Source organism: Lytechinus variegatus, chromosome 1, assembly GCF_018143015.1.
Source record: "Lytechinus variegatus isolate NC3 chromosome 1, Lvar_3.0, whole genome shotgun sequence".
In the NCBI taxonomy this organism is placed as follows: Eukaryota; Metazoa; Echinodermata; class Echinoidea; order Temnopleuroida; family Toxopneustidae; genus Lytechinus; species Lytechinus variegatus.
The window spans coordinates 3,717,133-3,738,023 of record NC_054740.1 but is presented as its reverse complement, the minus strand read 5'-3'; the positions used below and the strand labels follow the sequence as shown (position 1 = coordinate 3,738,023).

The 20,891-nt window shown below is 36.8% G+C and overlaps 1 protein-coding gene across 1 annotated transcript; it reads right to left on the bottom strand.

Moving 5' to 3' along the window:
* Window positions 1–435: 435 nt before the first annotated feature.
* Window positions 436–20,571, bottom strand: LOC121406633. Its single transcript, XM_041597640.1, has 8 exons — window positions 19,348–20,571; window positions 18,664–18,809; window positions 17,986–18,073; window positions 15,959–16,120; window positions 15,452–15,670; window positions 15,012–15,186; window positions 14,240–14,343; window positions 436–4,505 (listed from the first exon to the last, which is right to left on the bottom strand). The coding sequence occupies exons 1-8, from the start codon at window positions 19,741–19,743 to the stop codon at window positions 4,164–4,166; spliced, it is 1,632 nt and encodes a 543-aa protein (XP_041453574.1). The 5' UTR covers window positions 19,744–20,571; the 3' UTR covers window positions 436–4,163.
* Between the last annotated feature and the right edge of the window lie 320 nt (window positions 20,572–20,891).

Below are 20,891 nucleotides of genomic sequence, written 5' to 3'. Positions count from 1 at the left end.
CTGACTGAGTGAGACTCTGACTCAGACATGTCATACACTCTAAAAACACTCATGCTGAATCTAACCTGATAAATGTTAGATTCAACATTTAGAAAAGGGCCGAGGAGTGACCACTCTTTAAATGTTAATCCAGCGTTTTGTTAAATGTTAGATATTCAGCGTTTTGAAAATGTTGGAAAAAAGGTTGAATGTACCTTTTGTCAAAGTGTTAAAATTAACAGTTAAAATGGTGAATCAACATTTAGAAAAGGGCCGAGGAATGACCACTTTTTAAATGTTGTTCCAGCGTTTGTACAAATGTTAGATATTCAGCGTTTTGAAAATGTTGGGGGAAAATGTTGAATGTAACTGTTTTAATATGTTAAATTTAACACTTAAAAGGGTGACTTGCCATTCAGAACATCATACTGTACAGATAAGCTCAACAAAACATGTCAGTTCAAATGATTGCAAGAGCTAAATATTTATTTACATTCACTCAATCAAAAATGTGAAAGTTGTTGCAAATGCACAAAAAACCCATTTCAAATTTGTCAAATCCAAATGCATCCAATCAATAATATAAGTTATTGCAAATGTCATGACAATCCATTTCAAATTTGTCAAATTCAAATGCATCTAATCCAATACAAGTTGTTACAAATGCCATAAAAATCAGTATCAACTTTGACAAATTTAAATGAATGCAACAAAAAAGTGAGTGTTGTTGCAAATTTTATAACAATCGATTTTAAATTTGTCTAAGTAAAACGCATCAAATATGAAATATGTATAAACTGTTGCAAATGTCATAAAAAATTCAAATTTCTGGAAACTTGATAGAAAAATTCATGAACATTCAATTATACTGTAAACATACAGATATAAACTGTACATAAGATATTCTCAATCATCTACAGCTTAATGGGGAAGTTCAGTAGTGGGATAGAGGGGATCTAGCATCAAATTAATTTACAATTTCAAATGAAAACAACTATCAGAAATGATGCTTTGTATTTATCTTTGGATGTTTTTAATGTTTGTGTAGGTAAAATTGATGCAGAACAGCAGAAATATATAAAAACAAGACTGAATTTTGTATGTGGGCATCATACTTCATCATGAAGCATCCTTTCCAGGATGCCTAACATGCAAGTATTGTGTCCCTGGTTATGAAAGATATCACATAAAAGCAATGTTGCAATGACAGATGTGTGGATGTTTCTTTAAAAATTTGAGCTCAATGAATCAATTATGAAATGATCCATTAAGCACTTCTTTCATCATTTTTTTAAAACTATCCTTTTACCTTGACCTCATTACGTTAGAACATCAGCTCCACATCACAAAATATACTGTTTTGATAAAATAAATCTATTACCTACACATTCTCATGGAAATTGTTACTTTTCACTTGTTTTCATATGATATGGAAGGGGGCTCATGCCACCCCAATGTCGAAAGCATATTCAGGGTCAAGAGTTTCACATCACATGCCTATTTCAATTAGCCACGATTCTGATAAAGAATTAATCAACTGCAAAGGGATAAATGATTACTCAACTGCAATAGGGAGTAGCTTCACCATGACAAGTAACAGACGGATTGGTGAACACCTATACAAACTTGATTACTGAACCAAATATACTCTCCCTCATTAAATAGCCTCAGCATTCTTGGTTAAGAATCTTATGATAGTTCAAAGATAATGCAATACTGTAGGAAACTTCTAAATATGATTTAAAGTACCACAACACTGGACAAGAAGATGAAATGTCAGGATCGTACACTAGGTAACCACCCATTCTGCTTGCTAGAAGACTGAAACAATGGAGAGAATGGGAAACCATGCGGGAAACTACTGACCCCCCCCAAAAAAAAAAAAAAAACAACGAAACAACAGCAAGAGACGCCAGGATCGTACACTAGGTAACCACCTATTCTGCTTGCTAGATGACTGAAACAATGGAGAGAATGGGAAACCATGGGGGAAACTACTGACCCCCCCCCCAAAAAAAAAAAAAACAACAAGAGACGCCAGGATCGTACACTAGGTAACCACCCATTCTGCTTGCTAGATGACTGAAACAATGGAGAGAATGGGAAACCATGGGGGAAACTACTAACCCCCCCCCAAAAAAAAAAAAAACCAGACAACAGCAAGAGACGCCAGGATCGTACACTAGGTAACCACCTATTCTGCTTGCTAGATGACTGAAACAATGGAGAGAATGGGAAACCATGGGGGAAACTACTGACCCCCCCCCCCAAAAAAAAAAAAACCAAACAACAGCAAGAGACGCCAGGATCGTACACTAGGTAACCACCCATTCTGCTTGCTATAAGACTGAAACAATGGAGAGAATGGGATACCATGGGGGAAACTACAACCCCCCCCCAAAAAAAAAAAAAAAAAAACCAAACAAAAAACAGACAACAGCAAGAGACACCAGGATCGTACACTAGGTAACCACCCATTCTGCTTGCTATAAGACTGAAACAATGGAGAGAATGGGAAACCATGGGGGAAACTACTACCCCCCCCAAAAAAAAAAACAAAAAAACAGACAACAGCAAGAGACGCCAGGATCGTACACTAGGTAACCACCCATTCTGCTTGCTAGATGACTGAAACAATGGAGAGAATGGGAAACCATGGGGGAAACTACTAACCCCCCCCAAAAAAAAAAAAAAAAAAAAAAACAGACAACAGCAAGAGACGCCAGGATCGTACACTAGGTAACCACCTATTCTGCTTGCTAGATGACTGAAACAATGGAGAGAATGGGAAACCATGGGGGAAACTACTGACCCCCCCCCCAAAAAAAAAAAACCAAACAACAGCAAGAGACGCCAGGATCGTACACTAGGTAACCACCCATTCTGCTTGCTAGATGACTGAAACAATGGAGAGAATGGGAAACCATGGGGGAAACTACTAACCCCCCCCAAAAAAAAAAAAAAAAAAAAACAGACAACAGCAAGAGACGCCATGATCGTACACTAGGTAACCACCCATTCTGCTTGCTAGATGACTGAAACAATGGAGAGAATGGGAAACCATGGGGGAAACTACTAACCCCCCCCCCAAAAAAAAAAAAAAAAAAAAAAAAAAAACACAGACAACAGCAAGAGACGCCAGGATCGTACACTAGGTAACCACCCATTCTGCTTGCTAGGAGACTGAAACAATGGAGAGAATGGGAAACCATGGTGGAAACTATTAAGAGATGCCATAAAAAAAAACCCAAAACAAAACAAACCAAAAAAAAAAAAAAGACAAAAGCAAAAGACACCAGAATCATACAATTATCTAGGTAACCACCCACTCTGCTTCCTAGAAGACTGAGTGAAGGAATGGAGAGAATGGGAAACCATGGGGGAAATTACTAAAGCAAAAAAAAAAAAAAAAGCATCCAATAAAAATGTGTATAAGCTGTTGCAGATGTCATAAAATTTACATTTCTGGAAACTAGATAGAAAAGTTCTGAACATGGAATTATATACTGTATACATACAGATTTCAACAATACATACCATAGTCTCAGTTATCTACTGCTTAAAGGGGAATTCACACTGACAAGAAATTACTTTAATTCTTAAAAAGAAAAATATGAGAAAAAGCTACTAATAAAGGGTGTTGGAATGGCTCATTGTGCATGTCCCCAGGATTTCACAATGAATAATATTATCTGATGTACCCAAACATTATACAGTCATCAGTTGAATCAAATATTCATGTATGTATAAAACACTGCTATACTACACAGGTTCCAATGATAAAGATTCCCCACTTACACACAATTCAGACAAATGTTATACAGGTGTGTATGTATTCAGAACTACGAGACAAATTTAACAGAATAAATCCATGTATGCTGACATTTTCACATGAATCAAAAACTAGAATGATCTATACCATGGAACTATTGACAGCCATATCAAAAGCATGTTGAGACTTTCACACCATACAGGCCTAAAATAAGCCCTAATTTGATACATACTGTATTCGTCAACTAAATCCAAGGATAGAATACGGAATACTCTCCCAGATGCATTGACTAGGAACTACCTGTATTAAAAAATGGTTGCGAATAGGGAAAGGTTTACTTTGAAATGTAATGATTCTCCATACATAGGCAAGAAAACCGATGTCCAGTTCTTCCAGTTGAAGTTGGAAATGATTAATGGCTTTGGGTGCGAGCCAATGCTGTTATGCTTGCCATAAGTTCACGTGCACGGACAGGAATGTGATCAGTAGAAACCCCGATTCCATACACGAAGTGCTCTAAGAATGCATAGAATCCCTTCAGCTCATCTGCATACTCAATGTTAAAAATGTAGTGGCTCTTGAATAGAGCATCAACTGCTTGAGTAGCATCACTCTCGCAGGGTACGGCTTTCCCATCAACAATGATGAAGAAAGTCGACGGGGATGTGAAGCCATCTCCTATGCGAAGCAGGTACGGCTGGGTTCTCTTTTGATCCGTTTTCTCAACGAGAAAACTCGCCACAGCGGTTCCGTTCTGCAAGGAAACACAAGTGTCATAATAGTAGTACAGTAATTCCAGGGGTTGAGGATATGTGCAGGTGCAATGTGCACGGCATAGATGCAGTGAAGCAAAAAAGATTTAGAATATAAAAGAACTCAGTGCAATGATATTGCTATGACCCCGAAAAATATGTTATTTTCAAATTGTGATATCTTGCAAATTATTCAATATTTTGGCATTCTGTCTTTTGAATCATAATTATAATCAAATCTCTATATTTACTGGCTATTCCAATTAAAATCAGAAATTAGTCTTATAAGATATAAAATGCAATGGATGAAACTGGGATAAAAAGGAACATAAATTGTAGAAATAATGTGCTCTTTTTCCCACCTATGCCTTAATAAGGCCAATACAAAATGTGCATGCCTGCGTGGCAAATTTATCAAGCTTTCGAAAAATATAAATTTGAACTTGTATAACGGGTCAAGAACACGAGAGTTCATTTAAATGAGGCACTCGGCTCATTTGTATACAGTCTTTGCCAGTATGCTGTACATGGACCATCAAAATTTGAACATGATACATATACAGTCAACTTCGCATAAGTAAAACTCCAAGGGACCATGAAAAATTATTTGACTTAGGCGGCTTGTCAAAGGTGTGCGTGCGTTTTTACCTTCATATTCTGCGGCGAACCCGCTCAGCGTGCCATTGTCCATTTTTCTTTCCTACGGGTCAGTGCTCTTGCCATTTAAGACGACAGCGTTCCCTTTTGCAGCGAAAACGGAAGCGTGCGCTTTTATCTTTTCTTTTGACACCCCGGTTGACTCTCCGATAAGATGTTTCTGCATGAGCGCCCTCTATGTCCACGATATCGACGTCTTAGGCAAACTATTAAACGAGCGATCTCTTGTCACTGATCTGGATATCGTTGTGTCCTTGTATCGGTGTGCGTAGTTCAGTGGGGTATACATTTTCAAAAGTTATGCTTTCACATTTTTTTGATAATTTTTCGTTTCGGGTTTCAGTATATGACAAAATTCAATAAGATTTAGATTTCATTTCTTTAATAGAACAATTAAGCTTTAGCCCTTTAGCACGAGCATGTGGTTTAATTTTGAAGAACATACCGTTAAGAAATTGAATTTCTGAAAGTAAGTGTTCAGGCGAGGGTAAGATTTTTTTCATCACACTGAGCCCGCACAGTCAGCATTGTCGGGTGAAAAGGAAAGATATGGAATTGACCTTAACATCTTTGTAAACAAAATGCAGAACCCCACGCAAAAGATGCAATATAAATCATACCTGGGTCCCAAAATGATGGCGTTTAAAGCAATACACTGAAACGCTACTGTGAAAAAAAAACACTAAAAATATAAAATGCAAACGTTTTTTGGTGGAAAAAAGGCTGAAAACTAAGGGCAGCGTTGAAATTCAAATTTGAGCTTAACATAGGTCTATGTTTAATTTAGCCCTCTTGTCAATTCGTTTTTGCTGTGAAATGTCCTTTTTTGAGGACTCTTTTTGGGCGATTTTGCCCCCCCCCCCTTGTGGAAAATCCTAGTTTCGCCACTGCATTTGTTTAAACATTTGAATTCTAGAAACTTATATATTCACACATAATACAGATGCCGTGCAAAACAAACGAATAAAATATAATTTATTTGAACTTTAAAAATAAAATGGATGCTCAAGCTGTCATATCGGTCATTGTAGCTTAAATGCACAATCCTTGAATTTCATTGCCCGAAATTCAGAACAAAAGGTACTTTCGTTACTTTTTAAAACCATCACAAACATCTTCGAACGAAATCAAAAGCACTTAAAAATGAATATTGAAATTATCAAAGTTGAGGTAGTCTTGACCATGAATAGAGTTGAGTGTTTATAAAGGAATTATAGCGTCTTCTATTAATCACATTCTACACTTTAATGACCGATGAAAAATATCGCGTGAATGAATATGCAAATTAACACATTTAAGTGACTCCGACATGATATTGGACAGGAAAATCTATAAAATCTTTATACCTGGGATCCGTCTTTATTCTCTTATATAAATTTCCCCTGTGATCTAGAGTGCTCTGTGACCTAGTGTTCTTGATTACCATCCTGCACCACATAACCGAAGGGGGGTCTGGTGCTGAGACCTCAACAAGTACCATGATTTTATGCATGGTGACCCCACCCCTTCAAACCAGTCCGCTGGGGGGAGGGGACTTAATTATTTCTTTCAATTTTCCTGTTCTACTTATAATATTCAATTTTGTCAACTTAATTCTGATGGTTCCTTTTTCATCCAACTTTATTTCTTCCTTTGAATTTTTCTAAAACTTTTCTATACCTATTCTTTTTTAACCTTCACGTTTGACTTGAACAATACGTGTATATTGCCGTTGGTTTCTTCTATCAAATATTTAAATTAATCTGCAATGTGTGTATGTCAAATTATTGCGAATTAGATTCCCAGTGTCTAAGGTAAACATAATTTACCGACGTAAAGTTAGTAATACGAAAGCCTCTTTGGCCTAGTTTCCCTTCCAACTTTGTACTTCACCTGTTAATCGTATAGCTGCATTCTGTATAGCTTGCATATTTAAATATGCACCAAACAATAAATTAACGTACAGAAAATGGTAATACCTCGGTCACATTTGCTCTACGGCGGCCATACAGCGAGTCGAAAACAGCTGTTTTATTCATTTTATTAAAACCTATATTTAGCAGGTCCAAAAACTGTTAAAATGACTGTTTTCGACTCGCCTTAGAACAAATGTGACCGAGGTATTTAGCATACTAGATCAACAAGAATGGAGTGCATGCTGGTGCGGATCCTGCCGGAGTAACACAATACAATCAGCGCCGTATTTATTTTGAACAATAGTTGGGCTCTCAAAAGTATTGTGTTCTATTTTGTGACCTCTAGAAGTCAGTGGGTCTATACGGGGGTCTATATTCTGCACATCAGAGGGTACAGTTATGTAGTGAATCCGGGGGGGGGATCATCCGGTCCGTGTGCCCCTCCCCCCCCCCCCCTTTGAGAGCCTTTATCAAATTTGTTAATGTAAATATGCCATTTTTACACAAGTGTGCCCCCTTTATTTGAAACTCACAACATGTATTTTAATGAGAACATGTCGTTCATACACAAATGAGGACCTTCACTTTAGCCTGGTAAACAGAGTTGGTAGGCAATAAATATAACTCAAATGTTCACATTAAGAGTAGACCTATAAAGAGGGAAGTTACTTGGTTAATCAAAAATGTGTTGATAAAATATCAGTCGAACGTTATGTTATAATCTGCTTCGCCAAATAGGTTTTATGTAATATTGCTCTTTATAAAGGCAAGCATTAAACTACATTAAATGTCGAAATGTTAAGAAATATAATGGAAACCATATCAAAATGCACATTACGAAAAGAAACAAAATCAAGGTTCTAGTATGGGGACAAAACGAGAACAAGAAAACTACCCATTTGATGCTCATTTTAATTCCCCGAAAGCCGGACGTTGAAAATGACATGGGCCAGCGCATTGCAAGCTGTATTTAACGGCTTACCCCCATTGACAAGGTAGATTTAAATTACCCCATTCTTGATTGGGGAGATTAACGTATATTCTTGAACAAAGAGGTGGTCTGACGGGTTGCGGATTTCAATAGAAAGATGACCTCTTGATTGGTAGGGGTATAAATAAATATTGCGAGCACGAAGCGCGCGCGCTAATTTTTAATTTTTTATGTCAAGGGGAGATTATCATTTTGTCAGCGCGGGTGACTGTCTTGATACTTTGATGTTCCCCGATGTGCCTTCTATTCGAAAACCGTGTTTGCAACTAATCCCAATTATGAGACTATTTGGAATCAAAATGAGAGCCTAACTGCACCCTTTTTATAGATTTCGTTTGAAAATAAAATACTTACGTTTAAGGTAAAATTGGAATATGAGAAGGCACTTCATAATATGTAAACCAAATAGTGTCACTTTTAAGCTTTATTCTTTTAAATCAAATGTAAAAATATATGTAAAATAATCTCGCAAGCCTAATCTAAATAGTGCGAGCACGAAGCGCGCGCGCTAATTTTTAATTTTTTATTTCATGTATTTTGTCCTAAAATAGCATTCTGGCAATGCTTGTGATCCTAAACGAGATGAATGAATTTAGTACGCATTGATCGTTCTGATAAAAAAGAATCTGTTAACGGTTACTTTTAATTATCTGTAAATGAAAACGTTACATATTTCAACAATCAAATAATGCGAGCGCGAAGCGTGAGCTGAAAATATTTACTTTTTTTATTTTATTTATTTATTTATTCTCGAATATTTATACAGAGTGGCCTGATCAGCATTAAAATACATACAATGCACGAAAAACATAGTAACAGTACATTATGAGATACAGAAAAAGGGAATAAATACAAGGTCTTTTCTACCTGAAGAATAGAAGTTCTAAGCAATCTTCGTAATCATGAAAAAGGTAAATACATAACTAAGCAAGCGAAGCGAGCGCGAGGAAAATTTGAGATTTGTAGAATTGTGAGTGGATATGGATCACAGTTAAACTACATACATGATTCATTATTATTACTTTGAGTTTTGACATAGGGCCGGGATATTCGAAGAACAATATTCCATCATGTGAAAATTATGACTGTCTTCCTATTTCTCTTATCAAATCGCGAGATGAAACTTTTTGATATTCCATTCTGAAAAAGGGACAATTTATCAATAAATTAATTCATTAATCTAATAAGCCTAATCAGAGCGCGAAATCTGTCAATATTATATATTTAAAGCACTTTTGTAATTATGAATAAGATGCCTGAGTTGATATATTTTTAACAATCAATGTGCGCGCAAATTGCCAGCCGAAAATTGTTGATAAACTGTCATAAAATGGAGATTTTAATTAGTTTGTAATATAATTAATATTGAAATTTTCATAACTCACCAATCAATATGCGAGCGTGCAGCGCTAGCTAATATGTTTTACAATCTGACATGAATAGGGATATTCTGATAACTAAATATAATCTATGTCTTTCAGGATCATGATATGAAAACCCTTTTATAACAAACATGATAAATGAAAAACGCGTCTCAAGTTATACATGGTTCATTGCCGGAAATATACCAATCATCTTCGTTTGTTAATGTTTAATCATCAACATTATCACTGATGTTATTATTCGTATTATCATGTCCATTAATATCACTTCAAAGTTCTAATTACCACCATCATCATCACTGTCATCATCACCATTCATTCATTATCTATTTCCAATCGTTCTCCAGTATCAATTTTATAGTTTATATAATCCCAGGTGAGGTGAATGGGTACCCGGTAGGAAGAAATTCCTCGAATGCTCGAGCGCCCGATCAAGGTAGCCGTGCTAAAGCCAGGGTAATAATAACAGGGCCCTCTGGCAGAACAGTTTTTGGAACTGAAGTGGCTACCCTGGGTAAATATGCCGCTATTATTATTATTATTATTATTAAAAAAATGAAAGATAATGGTAATGATTATGGTGATGTTGGTAATCATGAACATTAGATCCGTTTTGTGAGATAATTTATGCGATTTTACACGCTAATCGCTACTCGATGATGGTGAAAGAAATCTTTTAAATAGCACAACAGAAGTCGGGGCGGTAGTTACTGCATACACATACTTTAATACACTACATTATTACAAAAGATTCCCCATCGGGCGGGCCAACGGTCTTTTGAAGTAGGTTTATCTATTGAAATTACGACAATAATCACGGCAGCGGATATGGGGAATTCAAGACTGTGAGCTTCTAGCTCTCCCATTGTTTTCTGTGGCGAACCCGCTGAGCATGCTATTGTCAATGATTCTCTACTATACGGGTGACTGATCTTGCTTTTTCATGATCATAGGCCAGGGCAATGACTAAGAACAGTTCGATGAGTATCAATGCCAAGCAATCCTGAAAGGTCAATAATGTTCAATTCTCTATATGGAGAAGCTTATATCATGGCCCTATTTGCTTTTTAGGCCAGTAAGTGTACTAACTAATATTAATAATAAATAATCACATTCCATCTATTTTAGAGCAATGACCTAATGCTAATATCACTCTACATATCTCCCTGCAGCTTACGGCCCCATAATTTATCTTCACCCGTGAATTACCGAATTTTGAAGCTTAAATTATTGAACATAATGGCATCCTAGTATTGTAATGATGTAATCACTGCAAGTGCAATATAAATAAAAACATTAATTTAATTCTACTCACATTGATTTTACTTTAGAACAAACTCACCCCCTCTTCTACTTCTTCTGTTTCTCCGTCGTTATTCTTCTTTTCCATCTTATCATTCTTCTTGTTCTCATCCTTCACTCCCTTCTTCATCTACTCTTCTTACTCCTTCTCCTTTTTTAAATCTTTTTTTCTTCTTCATATCCTTTGTCGTCTTTCATTATTCTTTTTTCTCCACCTCATCCTTTCCTGCTGCTTCTTTCTTGATCCCTCTCTTCTTGTTGTTCTTCTGCCCACGTACCTGCCCTTCTTATACGTCTCCTACTGCTTTTCCTTCGTCCTTCTTTTTCTTCTTGCGTCTCCTTTTTTTCTCTATCTTCCTTTTCCTCTCCGTATCCTTTCTCATCTCTCATTATTAATCTCATCCCTTTTTACTGCTCCTCCATTCTACATGTACGTCTGCTTCTCCTTGGTAATTCTTCTTCTCCTCCTTCTCCCACCCCATCGATTTATGATGATAAAATTATAATGAAATAATAGAAATGTTAACGAAGATAATACTTATAATAGAGAAATGAAGATGATTGCGATAGTAACAGCGGTGATGACGATATCGATAACTATGGGAGGATAAGACCATGTACAGCACAACGTATCAGGCGCAATTTCAAATATGATTACATGACGATTTCGATACGAAATATTCATCATAAATCTAGACCTAGTACATTAATATACACTTATCTTTGTAGAATAATGAAATCGCCGCTCAATATCGATAATTCTGATGATCACTAAAACAGAAAAGCATACGTGGGACAGTGTATTATAACATTGCCTCGAAAAATACCTGACATTTGATGGAATTCTGTGCTTATATCGCTCATTTCTCAGCACTTTTACGACTTTCTTTCACAGGGCTATTTGGCAAATATTTTTCATTTATACAAACACTTCGTTTGTAAATTTCATTGGATTCTGATCGAACAAATTTTCAGATCGTTACCACAGTTGGTATTTATCTTCAATTCCGAACATTACGTTTAATACGTTAAACCAATTAAATGAAGTTATACTTTAATAGTCTGTTATATGTTGTTTTTATGTTGTACTCTCATACCCCGAGAGGGGATCGATAGGGTGAATAAAATGTAAATCTAAATCAGGGGCGGATCCAGCCTCCGCCAATAGGGGGGGGGGGGTGATTTTTTTTCACCCATATTTTCCCCGATCGGCCGCCCAAGGTTGATATTTAATTATTTCTTTGAATTGGTTGTCCCAGTGCCGTAGTGATTATTAAAATTATTTAATAAGTCTTCGCATCATCTTATTCACTCGCCTTCCTCCTCTTATGTTTTCCTCTTCTTTTTTTCTCCTCTCTTTTTTCTTTCTTTCCCTTTTTTTGCTCCGCCAATAGGGGGGGGGGGCCTTTGTAAATGTAAATCCAACCAAGAATCGGATCTATACAACATAATGTCTAAAGGTCAGGGGAGGATCCATGACGGGGAAAAAAGGTTCCGCTTTTAGGGGGGGGGGGGCACTCTTCTGTTTTGGCTGCATTTTGCATTACAAATTCTAATTGTGCCTCTCATAATGGAAGGGGGCAAGGGCGGCTCCCCCCCCCCTAAATCCCCAGTGATAGAAGGGTACAGGAAGTTTGAGGATGCTGATTCATTCATGGCATACAATTTTCGAAATAGACGACCACAATTTCGTAAATATCCAGTCCACGCGCATGCGTACTCTCATTCCGAAGACGCAAGTCATAAAATAATTTCACCCCCACCTGATCACGGTTTCTGCGAGGACACAACTCTGCTTTCTCATGAATATTGATTTCGATGCAGAGGCAGAAATCGGGAGAACCCCTCTCAAATTTCCGAGTTTTTTCCACTCTTTCAACTGTATTTCCTTCATTTTTTTCACCCTTCCTCTTATTCCATCCCAATATTATTTTCTTATTTCTCTCTGTTTCCCTCCCTTTTCTCTCCCTTTGACCTCTTAGTTTCTTTTTCCTCTTTTCACAATCCCTTTTGGTCCCGTTTCTTTAAAACATGGAGATAAAGAAAATTAAGAGACAATATGTTATCCTGGGGAAATGGTTGCCCGTCAAAAATATGAAAAAACTATTTAAAACAGTTTCTAATAAATCTTTGTAAATCTTTTATCTTTCTATGCCTAATAGAGCTAAGCTGTTCCGGTCATATTTATCTTATCATTCTATTTCCTTCTGTTTTTTTTTTTTTTGGGGGGGGGGCGTTCTCGACACCTGTTTGAGATGCGAGTAATAATTAATATTCCAAATCGACGTGAATTCTACGAATGGCTTGGGCCTACGAAACGAAAATATGTGGAATCTTATTTTCCCACCTAAAACATGAATTGACTGTCTTCCAATTGCAAAAAAGAGGTTTTCATGGTTATTGCAGCAAATTCGAAAGATCAGTAACGATTTTCGACACATGCGTGATTTTTTTAAGCTACCGTGGCTTTATGAATGCACCCGATAGATGCGAACCACAGTTCAGAACAGTGACCCGAACTCTCGATCCGACAGTCAATATGAACATGATGAAGGCACACATTTGTTTTGGTCGTAGAGGGAGCTATTTAGAATAGATTCTTCGGCCTTTCGACAGAAATTAAGACTTGCAGGAAAGACGAACAAAAGAACGGTGGCATTAAAGGGCCTTTGATGGCGGCCGTTCCTTTGAAGACAAGGGAACGTTGGGCGGGAAAGCCGAAGCGAAAACCCGGATGCGGGAAGAACGATGAAGAACGGTGCGTGGACTTTTGACAAGCTGCCTTATGTGAAATTCGACTTACTCGATGTATATTGCACATAAAGATGAACAGGGACTATTTATTTAGTTTGACCTAGGTGATTTTTGACTTATGCAGAGTTGACTGTATTCAAAGGAATTCAAAACGTAACTGGAGTAATTTTGACTGTACGCAGTCAAACATTATGCCCACATGTTATATTGCGACCAAAGAAGTTTTGCAGGTTCAGGGTATTGATATAGCTGTGCCATGTGCCTTTGTCCTAGTGACCCTAGATTTATCATTATCAGCCCAATCTATATGCTAAATTTTAAGCCGATTAGCTAGACCATTCTCAAGATCCTCGGAGAACGGGCTATTTCAACTTTGCTGTGACCCTTAACATTAGCCAAATGCCATTTGGCACTCTGACCTTTAACACTACCAAAAATTTAATTAGATTGTCAACCTGATACAAACATGCAAATGGACAACCCAAGATTATGCCCTGACCACTTTGTTGGCAGAGGCATGCAAATTCAAAGTCATTTCCACCTACTGCAAGTTATTGCTACATCAATTATAATTAAATGTCAATGAAGTTTAAAACAAATGGTCCCAGAGAGAGTGTGTGCCATCTCTGTTAATCCATATGATGAATAGCCCACAATGACCTTCATGTATTCAAGTTTTAGTTGACAGGTTTCCATGATTACTCAATAAACAATTGGAATAGTGAGTTAAAAATTACATTCAATTTATTTCATACCGGTCTTGTGACCATGAAGTATGAGAGAGCATCTGAAATTGAAGATTTCTTCCCTGCGTGTGATGGGAGAAGGTATATCAGTACTTTGTAAGCAAACAGGGCATCTGGAAGAAAATGAATAAAAGAATACACAAATAAATGAATAAATAAACAAATGAATGAACGAATAACAATATACATGGATAACTATAGCTCCACTTATCAAGGCAGAATTCCATTCAGAGGCCCTACAAGGAAATACATTATGGAAAGCAATACAGCAATTTAACTCTTTAAAATTAATTTTACAAGCCTAAAAAGCTTCCTCAAACTTCCTAAAAGAAATTTTTAAAAATCAATTATCTGACATTTCACCTAATGCTATGAAGTTCTGAGTAGTGACAATAGTTAAGCATGCTTGAAATTCATCCACAAATTATTAGTTTCATGCTACTGAAATACATACACCATCCAAAATTGATGGATGAACATACACGTAGGACTTGTTGCATCCTCTTTGTGAATAGTTCCATTTTGGATCTGAAGATTAGAAATAGTGCTAAATATGCAGAATTCAGTTCATACCCCATCGGTAAGGGTACACTACACTCTAGGTAAAATACAAATCCTGGTTGCCTTGTACAGGCATTTGTTTTTTTACCCAGGGAGTTAATTGGGCAGGTTATTTGGGTGGTCTGTTATAACAGGGTCCCCATAGCTAAGAATGTCCTCATGAGAAGTGCCTTAATACAAATCTGTCATAAATCATAGTCATAAAATGAATATTTCATACCAGGTGTTCCATTGTGTGCATCCTTGGTCTTCTTGTTCTCATCCATCAGTGTTTGGAGTTTAGGAAGTCTGGATAATTCTCCTACTTTCAGGATGAATGGGGAAAACCGCGTTTCCCAGGTTGAAATGAGTCTAGCTGCTGCATCAGGAAATAAGAGATGGAATTCCTGCTGCAACTGTATATGAAAGACAGATTGATTTGCGGCAAGTTAGTTTATAAGCCACTAAAAACTGGAAATAGTTACAAATACGGATGTAAGAATATATGCAACATTTGGTCTAAACAAATGCATACATTTTATTTAGTAGGAGTTGATGTCATTAAAATTATTTGAACTTAGATGCTAGACAAGGAAGGGACTAGCTAGTCCTTTGTATTTTGATATTTTTTCATGGGAGCAATTGCATGTAGCCCTAGCTATTAACAAGAATAAAACTTACCGCAGTTGGGAAATCTTGGAATCGAGGGTATCGAGCGAGGATCTCTCCGACTGTTGGATATTCCTCCATAATCCAATTCCTCCTGTTCTGAAAGGACTGTTCCATGGCTTGAAGAATTTGCTTTCTGTTGTCAATACTAGCTCTTTTGCAAAAAAGAATCAACTCTTCCTCCTCCACTTGAGGAATTTCCTCTAGATGTGCATGGGTGCGCTTTGGTGTCTGGGAAATACCAATCAGACAATGACATTAAAAGATTAAAAAAATAACAACTTCAACATGTTTTGTATCGAATTAGGGATACAAGAATAAGCTCTTGAAGTCAAACCTTACTTGTGATGACATTACTACACATATTGATATTCATATTTCATATATTTTAGCATTTTCCTTCATACTGAGGATGAATAAAAGGATATTAGAAACATGTGACAATGAAAAAAATTGTTTAAAAAATTGATATTTTGAGATTTATTTGGAAATGAATCCTTCTTAGCATCATGGTGTTACCTTGGACTTGGAATTCCCTGCCTTCTGCGGTGTCTTCTGTGGTTTTTGGTACGTCTTGGTGCGTGGACGCTGCAACTGATCTGGAGGTAAACTCCTCCTCATTGTATTGAGCTTCGTAGCAAGGTACCCCTTTGTGGCATCATTGGGGTCAAACCACAGATCCTGTTAAATAAAACAGTATTTTTCTAATTAGTGTCACATGTAAATTAAACTTATTTAAATAACATATTAAGAAATGAAATCATACACCAAAAAGAGAAAGTTAAAAATCTCCCTAGACAGATTAGCAAATGAAAAGTGCATACTTGACCCAATTTAGCAATCAACTTCTGAAAAATTCATTAAAATGTGTATCTTAGCTGTTCATGAATCAACCACATCCAACCATTTTAAACACCTTTTCAGCTACACGTACCCTCTTTTGATATGAATACATGTTTATCTATTCAGTTACTGGCAAAAGGAATAGAATGAAATAGTGTCTGTATGCTACAGACTACTGGGAAAAGACTGGATAATGCTTGTCTGTGCATTGTGTCGATTCTCTTTTGGGACTTATATGATTGCTAATAAAAATCATATGAGAAAAGTTGTCATTGGAAAGCAAAGATTAGACCAAATTTAGAAAAGTACTAATTTGCCCATGTTTCAAGAAAAAAAAAATTAATACACACCATGCATCTTCCATAATTACAGTGAATAATAATTCTTGTCTGTACTTGTTATTTTCTGTATCTTTTTTTTTCATTTGTATATGGCAAAAAAAACAAAAAAACAAAAAACTAGATGAAATTCAACTACACAGTCAAAACATATGCATCCACTTCCCTAGAAAAACAGAGTTAAGCCCTTTCCCTTTTCATATGAGAAATTCAGCATTTTTAATCCTTTTAATGGAACCACGTGACCCATATGACATTCGACCTAATGACCCCCAAATCTTAAGTTCATTATCACACAAATAAGTGCACATGTACAAAATTTGAAGCTGATCTGCTGAACCATGTATAAGATATCGCAATAACCAGCTATTTTCATGCATTTAATGACCCGTCATCTGTGACCTTAGACCCCAAACTCTAGTCACATCATTGTCTACACTATATGTATACACATGCCAAGTTTGAACTTGATGCACAAAACCGCAAGCATGAGAACGAAAACGGGACGGGTGGACGGGCAGCCTGAAAACATAATGCCTCCGGTGACTTCCTGACAGAGGCATGATAAAAAATAAGGGCTCACGATACGGCTGTTGCTGGTGGTATTTCTACAGCACTACATGTTAAAATTGGTGGGTCGTCCTTGAAGTCTGAAATAAGACCACATGCAAACCATGCAGCCTACATGTCGTTCTGAATGCATGAGCTGATGAGCATTAAAAATACTTCAAAACAAGACTGTGTCATGTTGGGTCAGCCTGGTATGCATGTAGTCTTGTTTCAAGGTGTCAAGGATGACCCATTGGCTCCTTAACATATATTTAGATAGGTTACATGTATTTCTAATTTGTACCATTTTACAAAACAGCTGAATGTGAATCAAATCAGAAGTTTATGGCAAATTATGGGCAAGATCTAAATAAGGCTTACCCAGCTTTTGTCACTTTACATTGTTTACCTTATTTACATGGCTCAACATTACCAGTGGACAGTAAACTTTGTATCCAAGTCAGTAAATATTCATAAATATGAAGTTTCAGTTGCCGCATGAGCTACTTCAATATTGTGTGAAGTCAAATGATTGCCGGTATTAAAGATTCCTGTTCTTTTGAATTAAATTTCTAATTTAGTGTCCTTTTAGCCGAGTAAAACATGTTCAATTGAGTACATTCCCTAAAACATTTGGTAAGTATAATTTTTCTCATATGGGCAAGTACTTTCTTTGTTTATAAGGCCACAAAAAATATGAAAGCATGTTTACTGAGCTAGATCAGGCCATCACCTAAAAAATGTTTGCATGGAGCTCTGCTATGAATGTCTTTCAAATTATTTTTTCTATATTCCCTTACAAATTATGTTTCTTACATAAGGCCATTTTGTGTTGGATTTCAGGTTGGGAAAAGCATCTATGACACTCTTTGCGACGAGAATCTTGTCTTCTCTGGCAGGGTAGCTGTGGGGAAAAAAAAAGGCACGAAAACCTACATGCATAAATAATCTTTTTTCTTTTTTTTGGTAGGAAAATGGACATACACTGCAATGTGTATAAACAAATTACAGAGATGTTACTATTGTTCAGCTTTTCTATTCAATGTGAAAATACATATGGTAAACATGTAGGACCTATAAATAGCCAGAAAGAAGGGACATGCATATTGATATGAAATTAAGAAGTTAAAGGAGATAAGAGCTAAGCATGACCAACACCATGCAATCAATCCCAAACATGAAAAGCACCTTCAACTCTATGAGGAGCATTCAGGGTAGTGAATTGTTGGGTGCACAAGGTAATGGATAACAAATTAATCTCAGCTATGGATAAACTTGTTCCGCATCCTCAGGTTCAAATTATACACATAGGATGGGCAGCAAATATAAATCATCTTCCTAAACAAACACATGCAAAGATCTCCTGTTTTGAACACACTATCTTTGGACTGGGATGTACACAAAGAGGTACATCATGCTATTCTTGCAATACTATATTAACAACAAACATACATACAGTGTATGTAACTGTACAAAAATACATTCTACACTTACTATGAATATCTCCTAACCATTTCTGATGCAACTATAGAGGTGAGAACTTGTCGCGTTTCGGTTGTGAGAGTGCCGTTAGCCTCATATTCCTGCTCCACTAGATATCCCCGTGGATGCGAATTTGTGATGGTTTTCACATCAAAGCTCTAGAATGAAAATTTTGAAAGATTATCATTAATAATTATAATCAATTTTCGCATAGTGACCCCTGTAGCCTTTGACCTCCTGCCAAAAATACCGGAACTCTTTAGCTTGAGATGTGCACACCAACTTTGGTGTTCATCGATGCGTCAAAAAGTTCTTGAGATCACTACAAGAGCGGGATGGACATGCATACACATACAGCACATCATGTACTTATACGGATAGACTGCCTCCAGCTGAATGTTACTATATGAACTTCAATGATAGCCTTTCCTGGGAGGTGAGAGCACAACACTAAATTTTAAGTACACTGTGAAAACTGCAGGCACCCACAAGTTCTCAAAACCATGCTAAATCATGACAATTCTTTTTCAGCAGTTGGTAAATATTTACCCATATATTTTATGAAATAGTAAGATTTGCCTCAACATTTAAATCTGATGCTTTATAGCATGAATGGAATCATTCCATCAATCACAACTGGGAACTAAATGTACCTGCCTCAATTACAACTTGAGTAAATACCATACATTTACTTACGTGTTCTTTATTTGAACTGGTCTTCATTGTAGACTGCTGCAACGACTTTTGGGGCACCTCTTTCTCAGTGCTAGTTTCTGATGCCTCATCCAGACTTGTTCCTGGTCCCACTGCTTGAGTGCTGCATGCTTCCACGACAAGTGATCCCCCGTGGGCCAATAATTCCAGATCATCAGTGTCATTTTCATCTATTTCTACAAAGGAATCAAATTCCTTTACTTTCATTTTGATTATGTAATCTTTTTGAAGGTCTATGCTGAATTTCTGCGATATTTTGAATTTCAAACAATTCAACATCTCCTCCTTCGGCTCAGCACTAGTCAATGGCACCGATATTAGTTTTGTTCGATCCTTGCATGTCACGCAGAAAGGCACAACTTGGACATTATCTTCCATTTCTAAGCTGAAATTAGAGACAGATAAAAGGAAACATGTGAAATAAAATCTTGATATGAAATTTTTTTAAAGCATTATTTCATATTTAAATGCAGAAAGATAGAATGTATTTGTCATGCACCAATGATGCCTATCTTCCCGGTGGACCATATGAACGTAACCCATGGAAAGCGAATTGCATAATAGATTGTTTACAGTGTGGTTTTGAACAAGTTCAACTGTTCATGTACATATATCTGCAAAGATCAATGTCGAAGAAAGTTTAGTTTCTTCTCTTACACAGTCAACCAATAGAGTTATTGAAGTCGAGTAACTTCAAGTAAACTGCTTCTATTAATAAGTTGGATGGATACATTGTATACTGTACATGAAGCTAACATATTCTAGGGCCTATAAGCATGTGCTCATTAATTCTACCTGTTAAGACAGCAGCACTTCTCAATGAAATGTACAGAAGTTCCTTTCGCTGTTCATCATATGAGCTTACAACTTGAAGGGGCTGGTAGCTTCTTAGTTCATCCTGCTTAATGAGGAAAAACTCCACAGGATATCTTGACAGCACTTCGTATGCATAGAAGTGATCATCAAATCCATGGGTTTCCCACATTGTTCCAAACAAGTAAATATCACTTCCAATGCAGTACATATCAATCAACTTTCCAAAAGATGGCATACAATCCTGAACACCTATGTTCACACTCATTCCTGATCGGTACTCCGTGCCATGTAGGCTGATACTCTTGTTCACCACTATTTCGTCAACTTCACACAGGTTTGGGAATTTTCCAAGGAGCGTGGCACATCCCTCAGTTTCTCTGATCAGTTGTTTAACAGGATTCCTAATTACAGGATTCTGGCCAACCCCATGAGTATACCATCTATAGCACTGGCTGATTTGATGTCTCTCTGCGACAGTTTTGGCAATGTCCTTGAAATTACCAACAACAGTTGCCAAACATTTTGCGATGGCATGTTTGGCCTCATACCTCATGCACCAGCAGTTGATAAGAGGTCCTACTTTCTCAATCATGAAAGGGTAGTGTACAAGGAAGTGATGTTTCGGGGTAAGATCTCGAGCTGGAAACAGCTTCTTGAACAAAGTGTGGTGATCCTCTAAGTGGTATCTAAGGTGGCCAATCATGGATTCT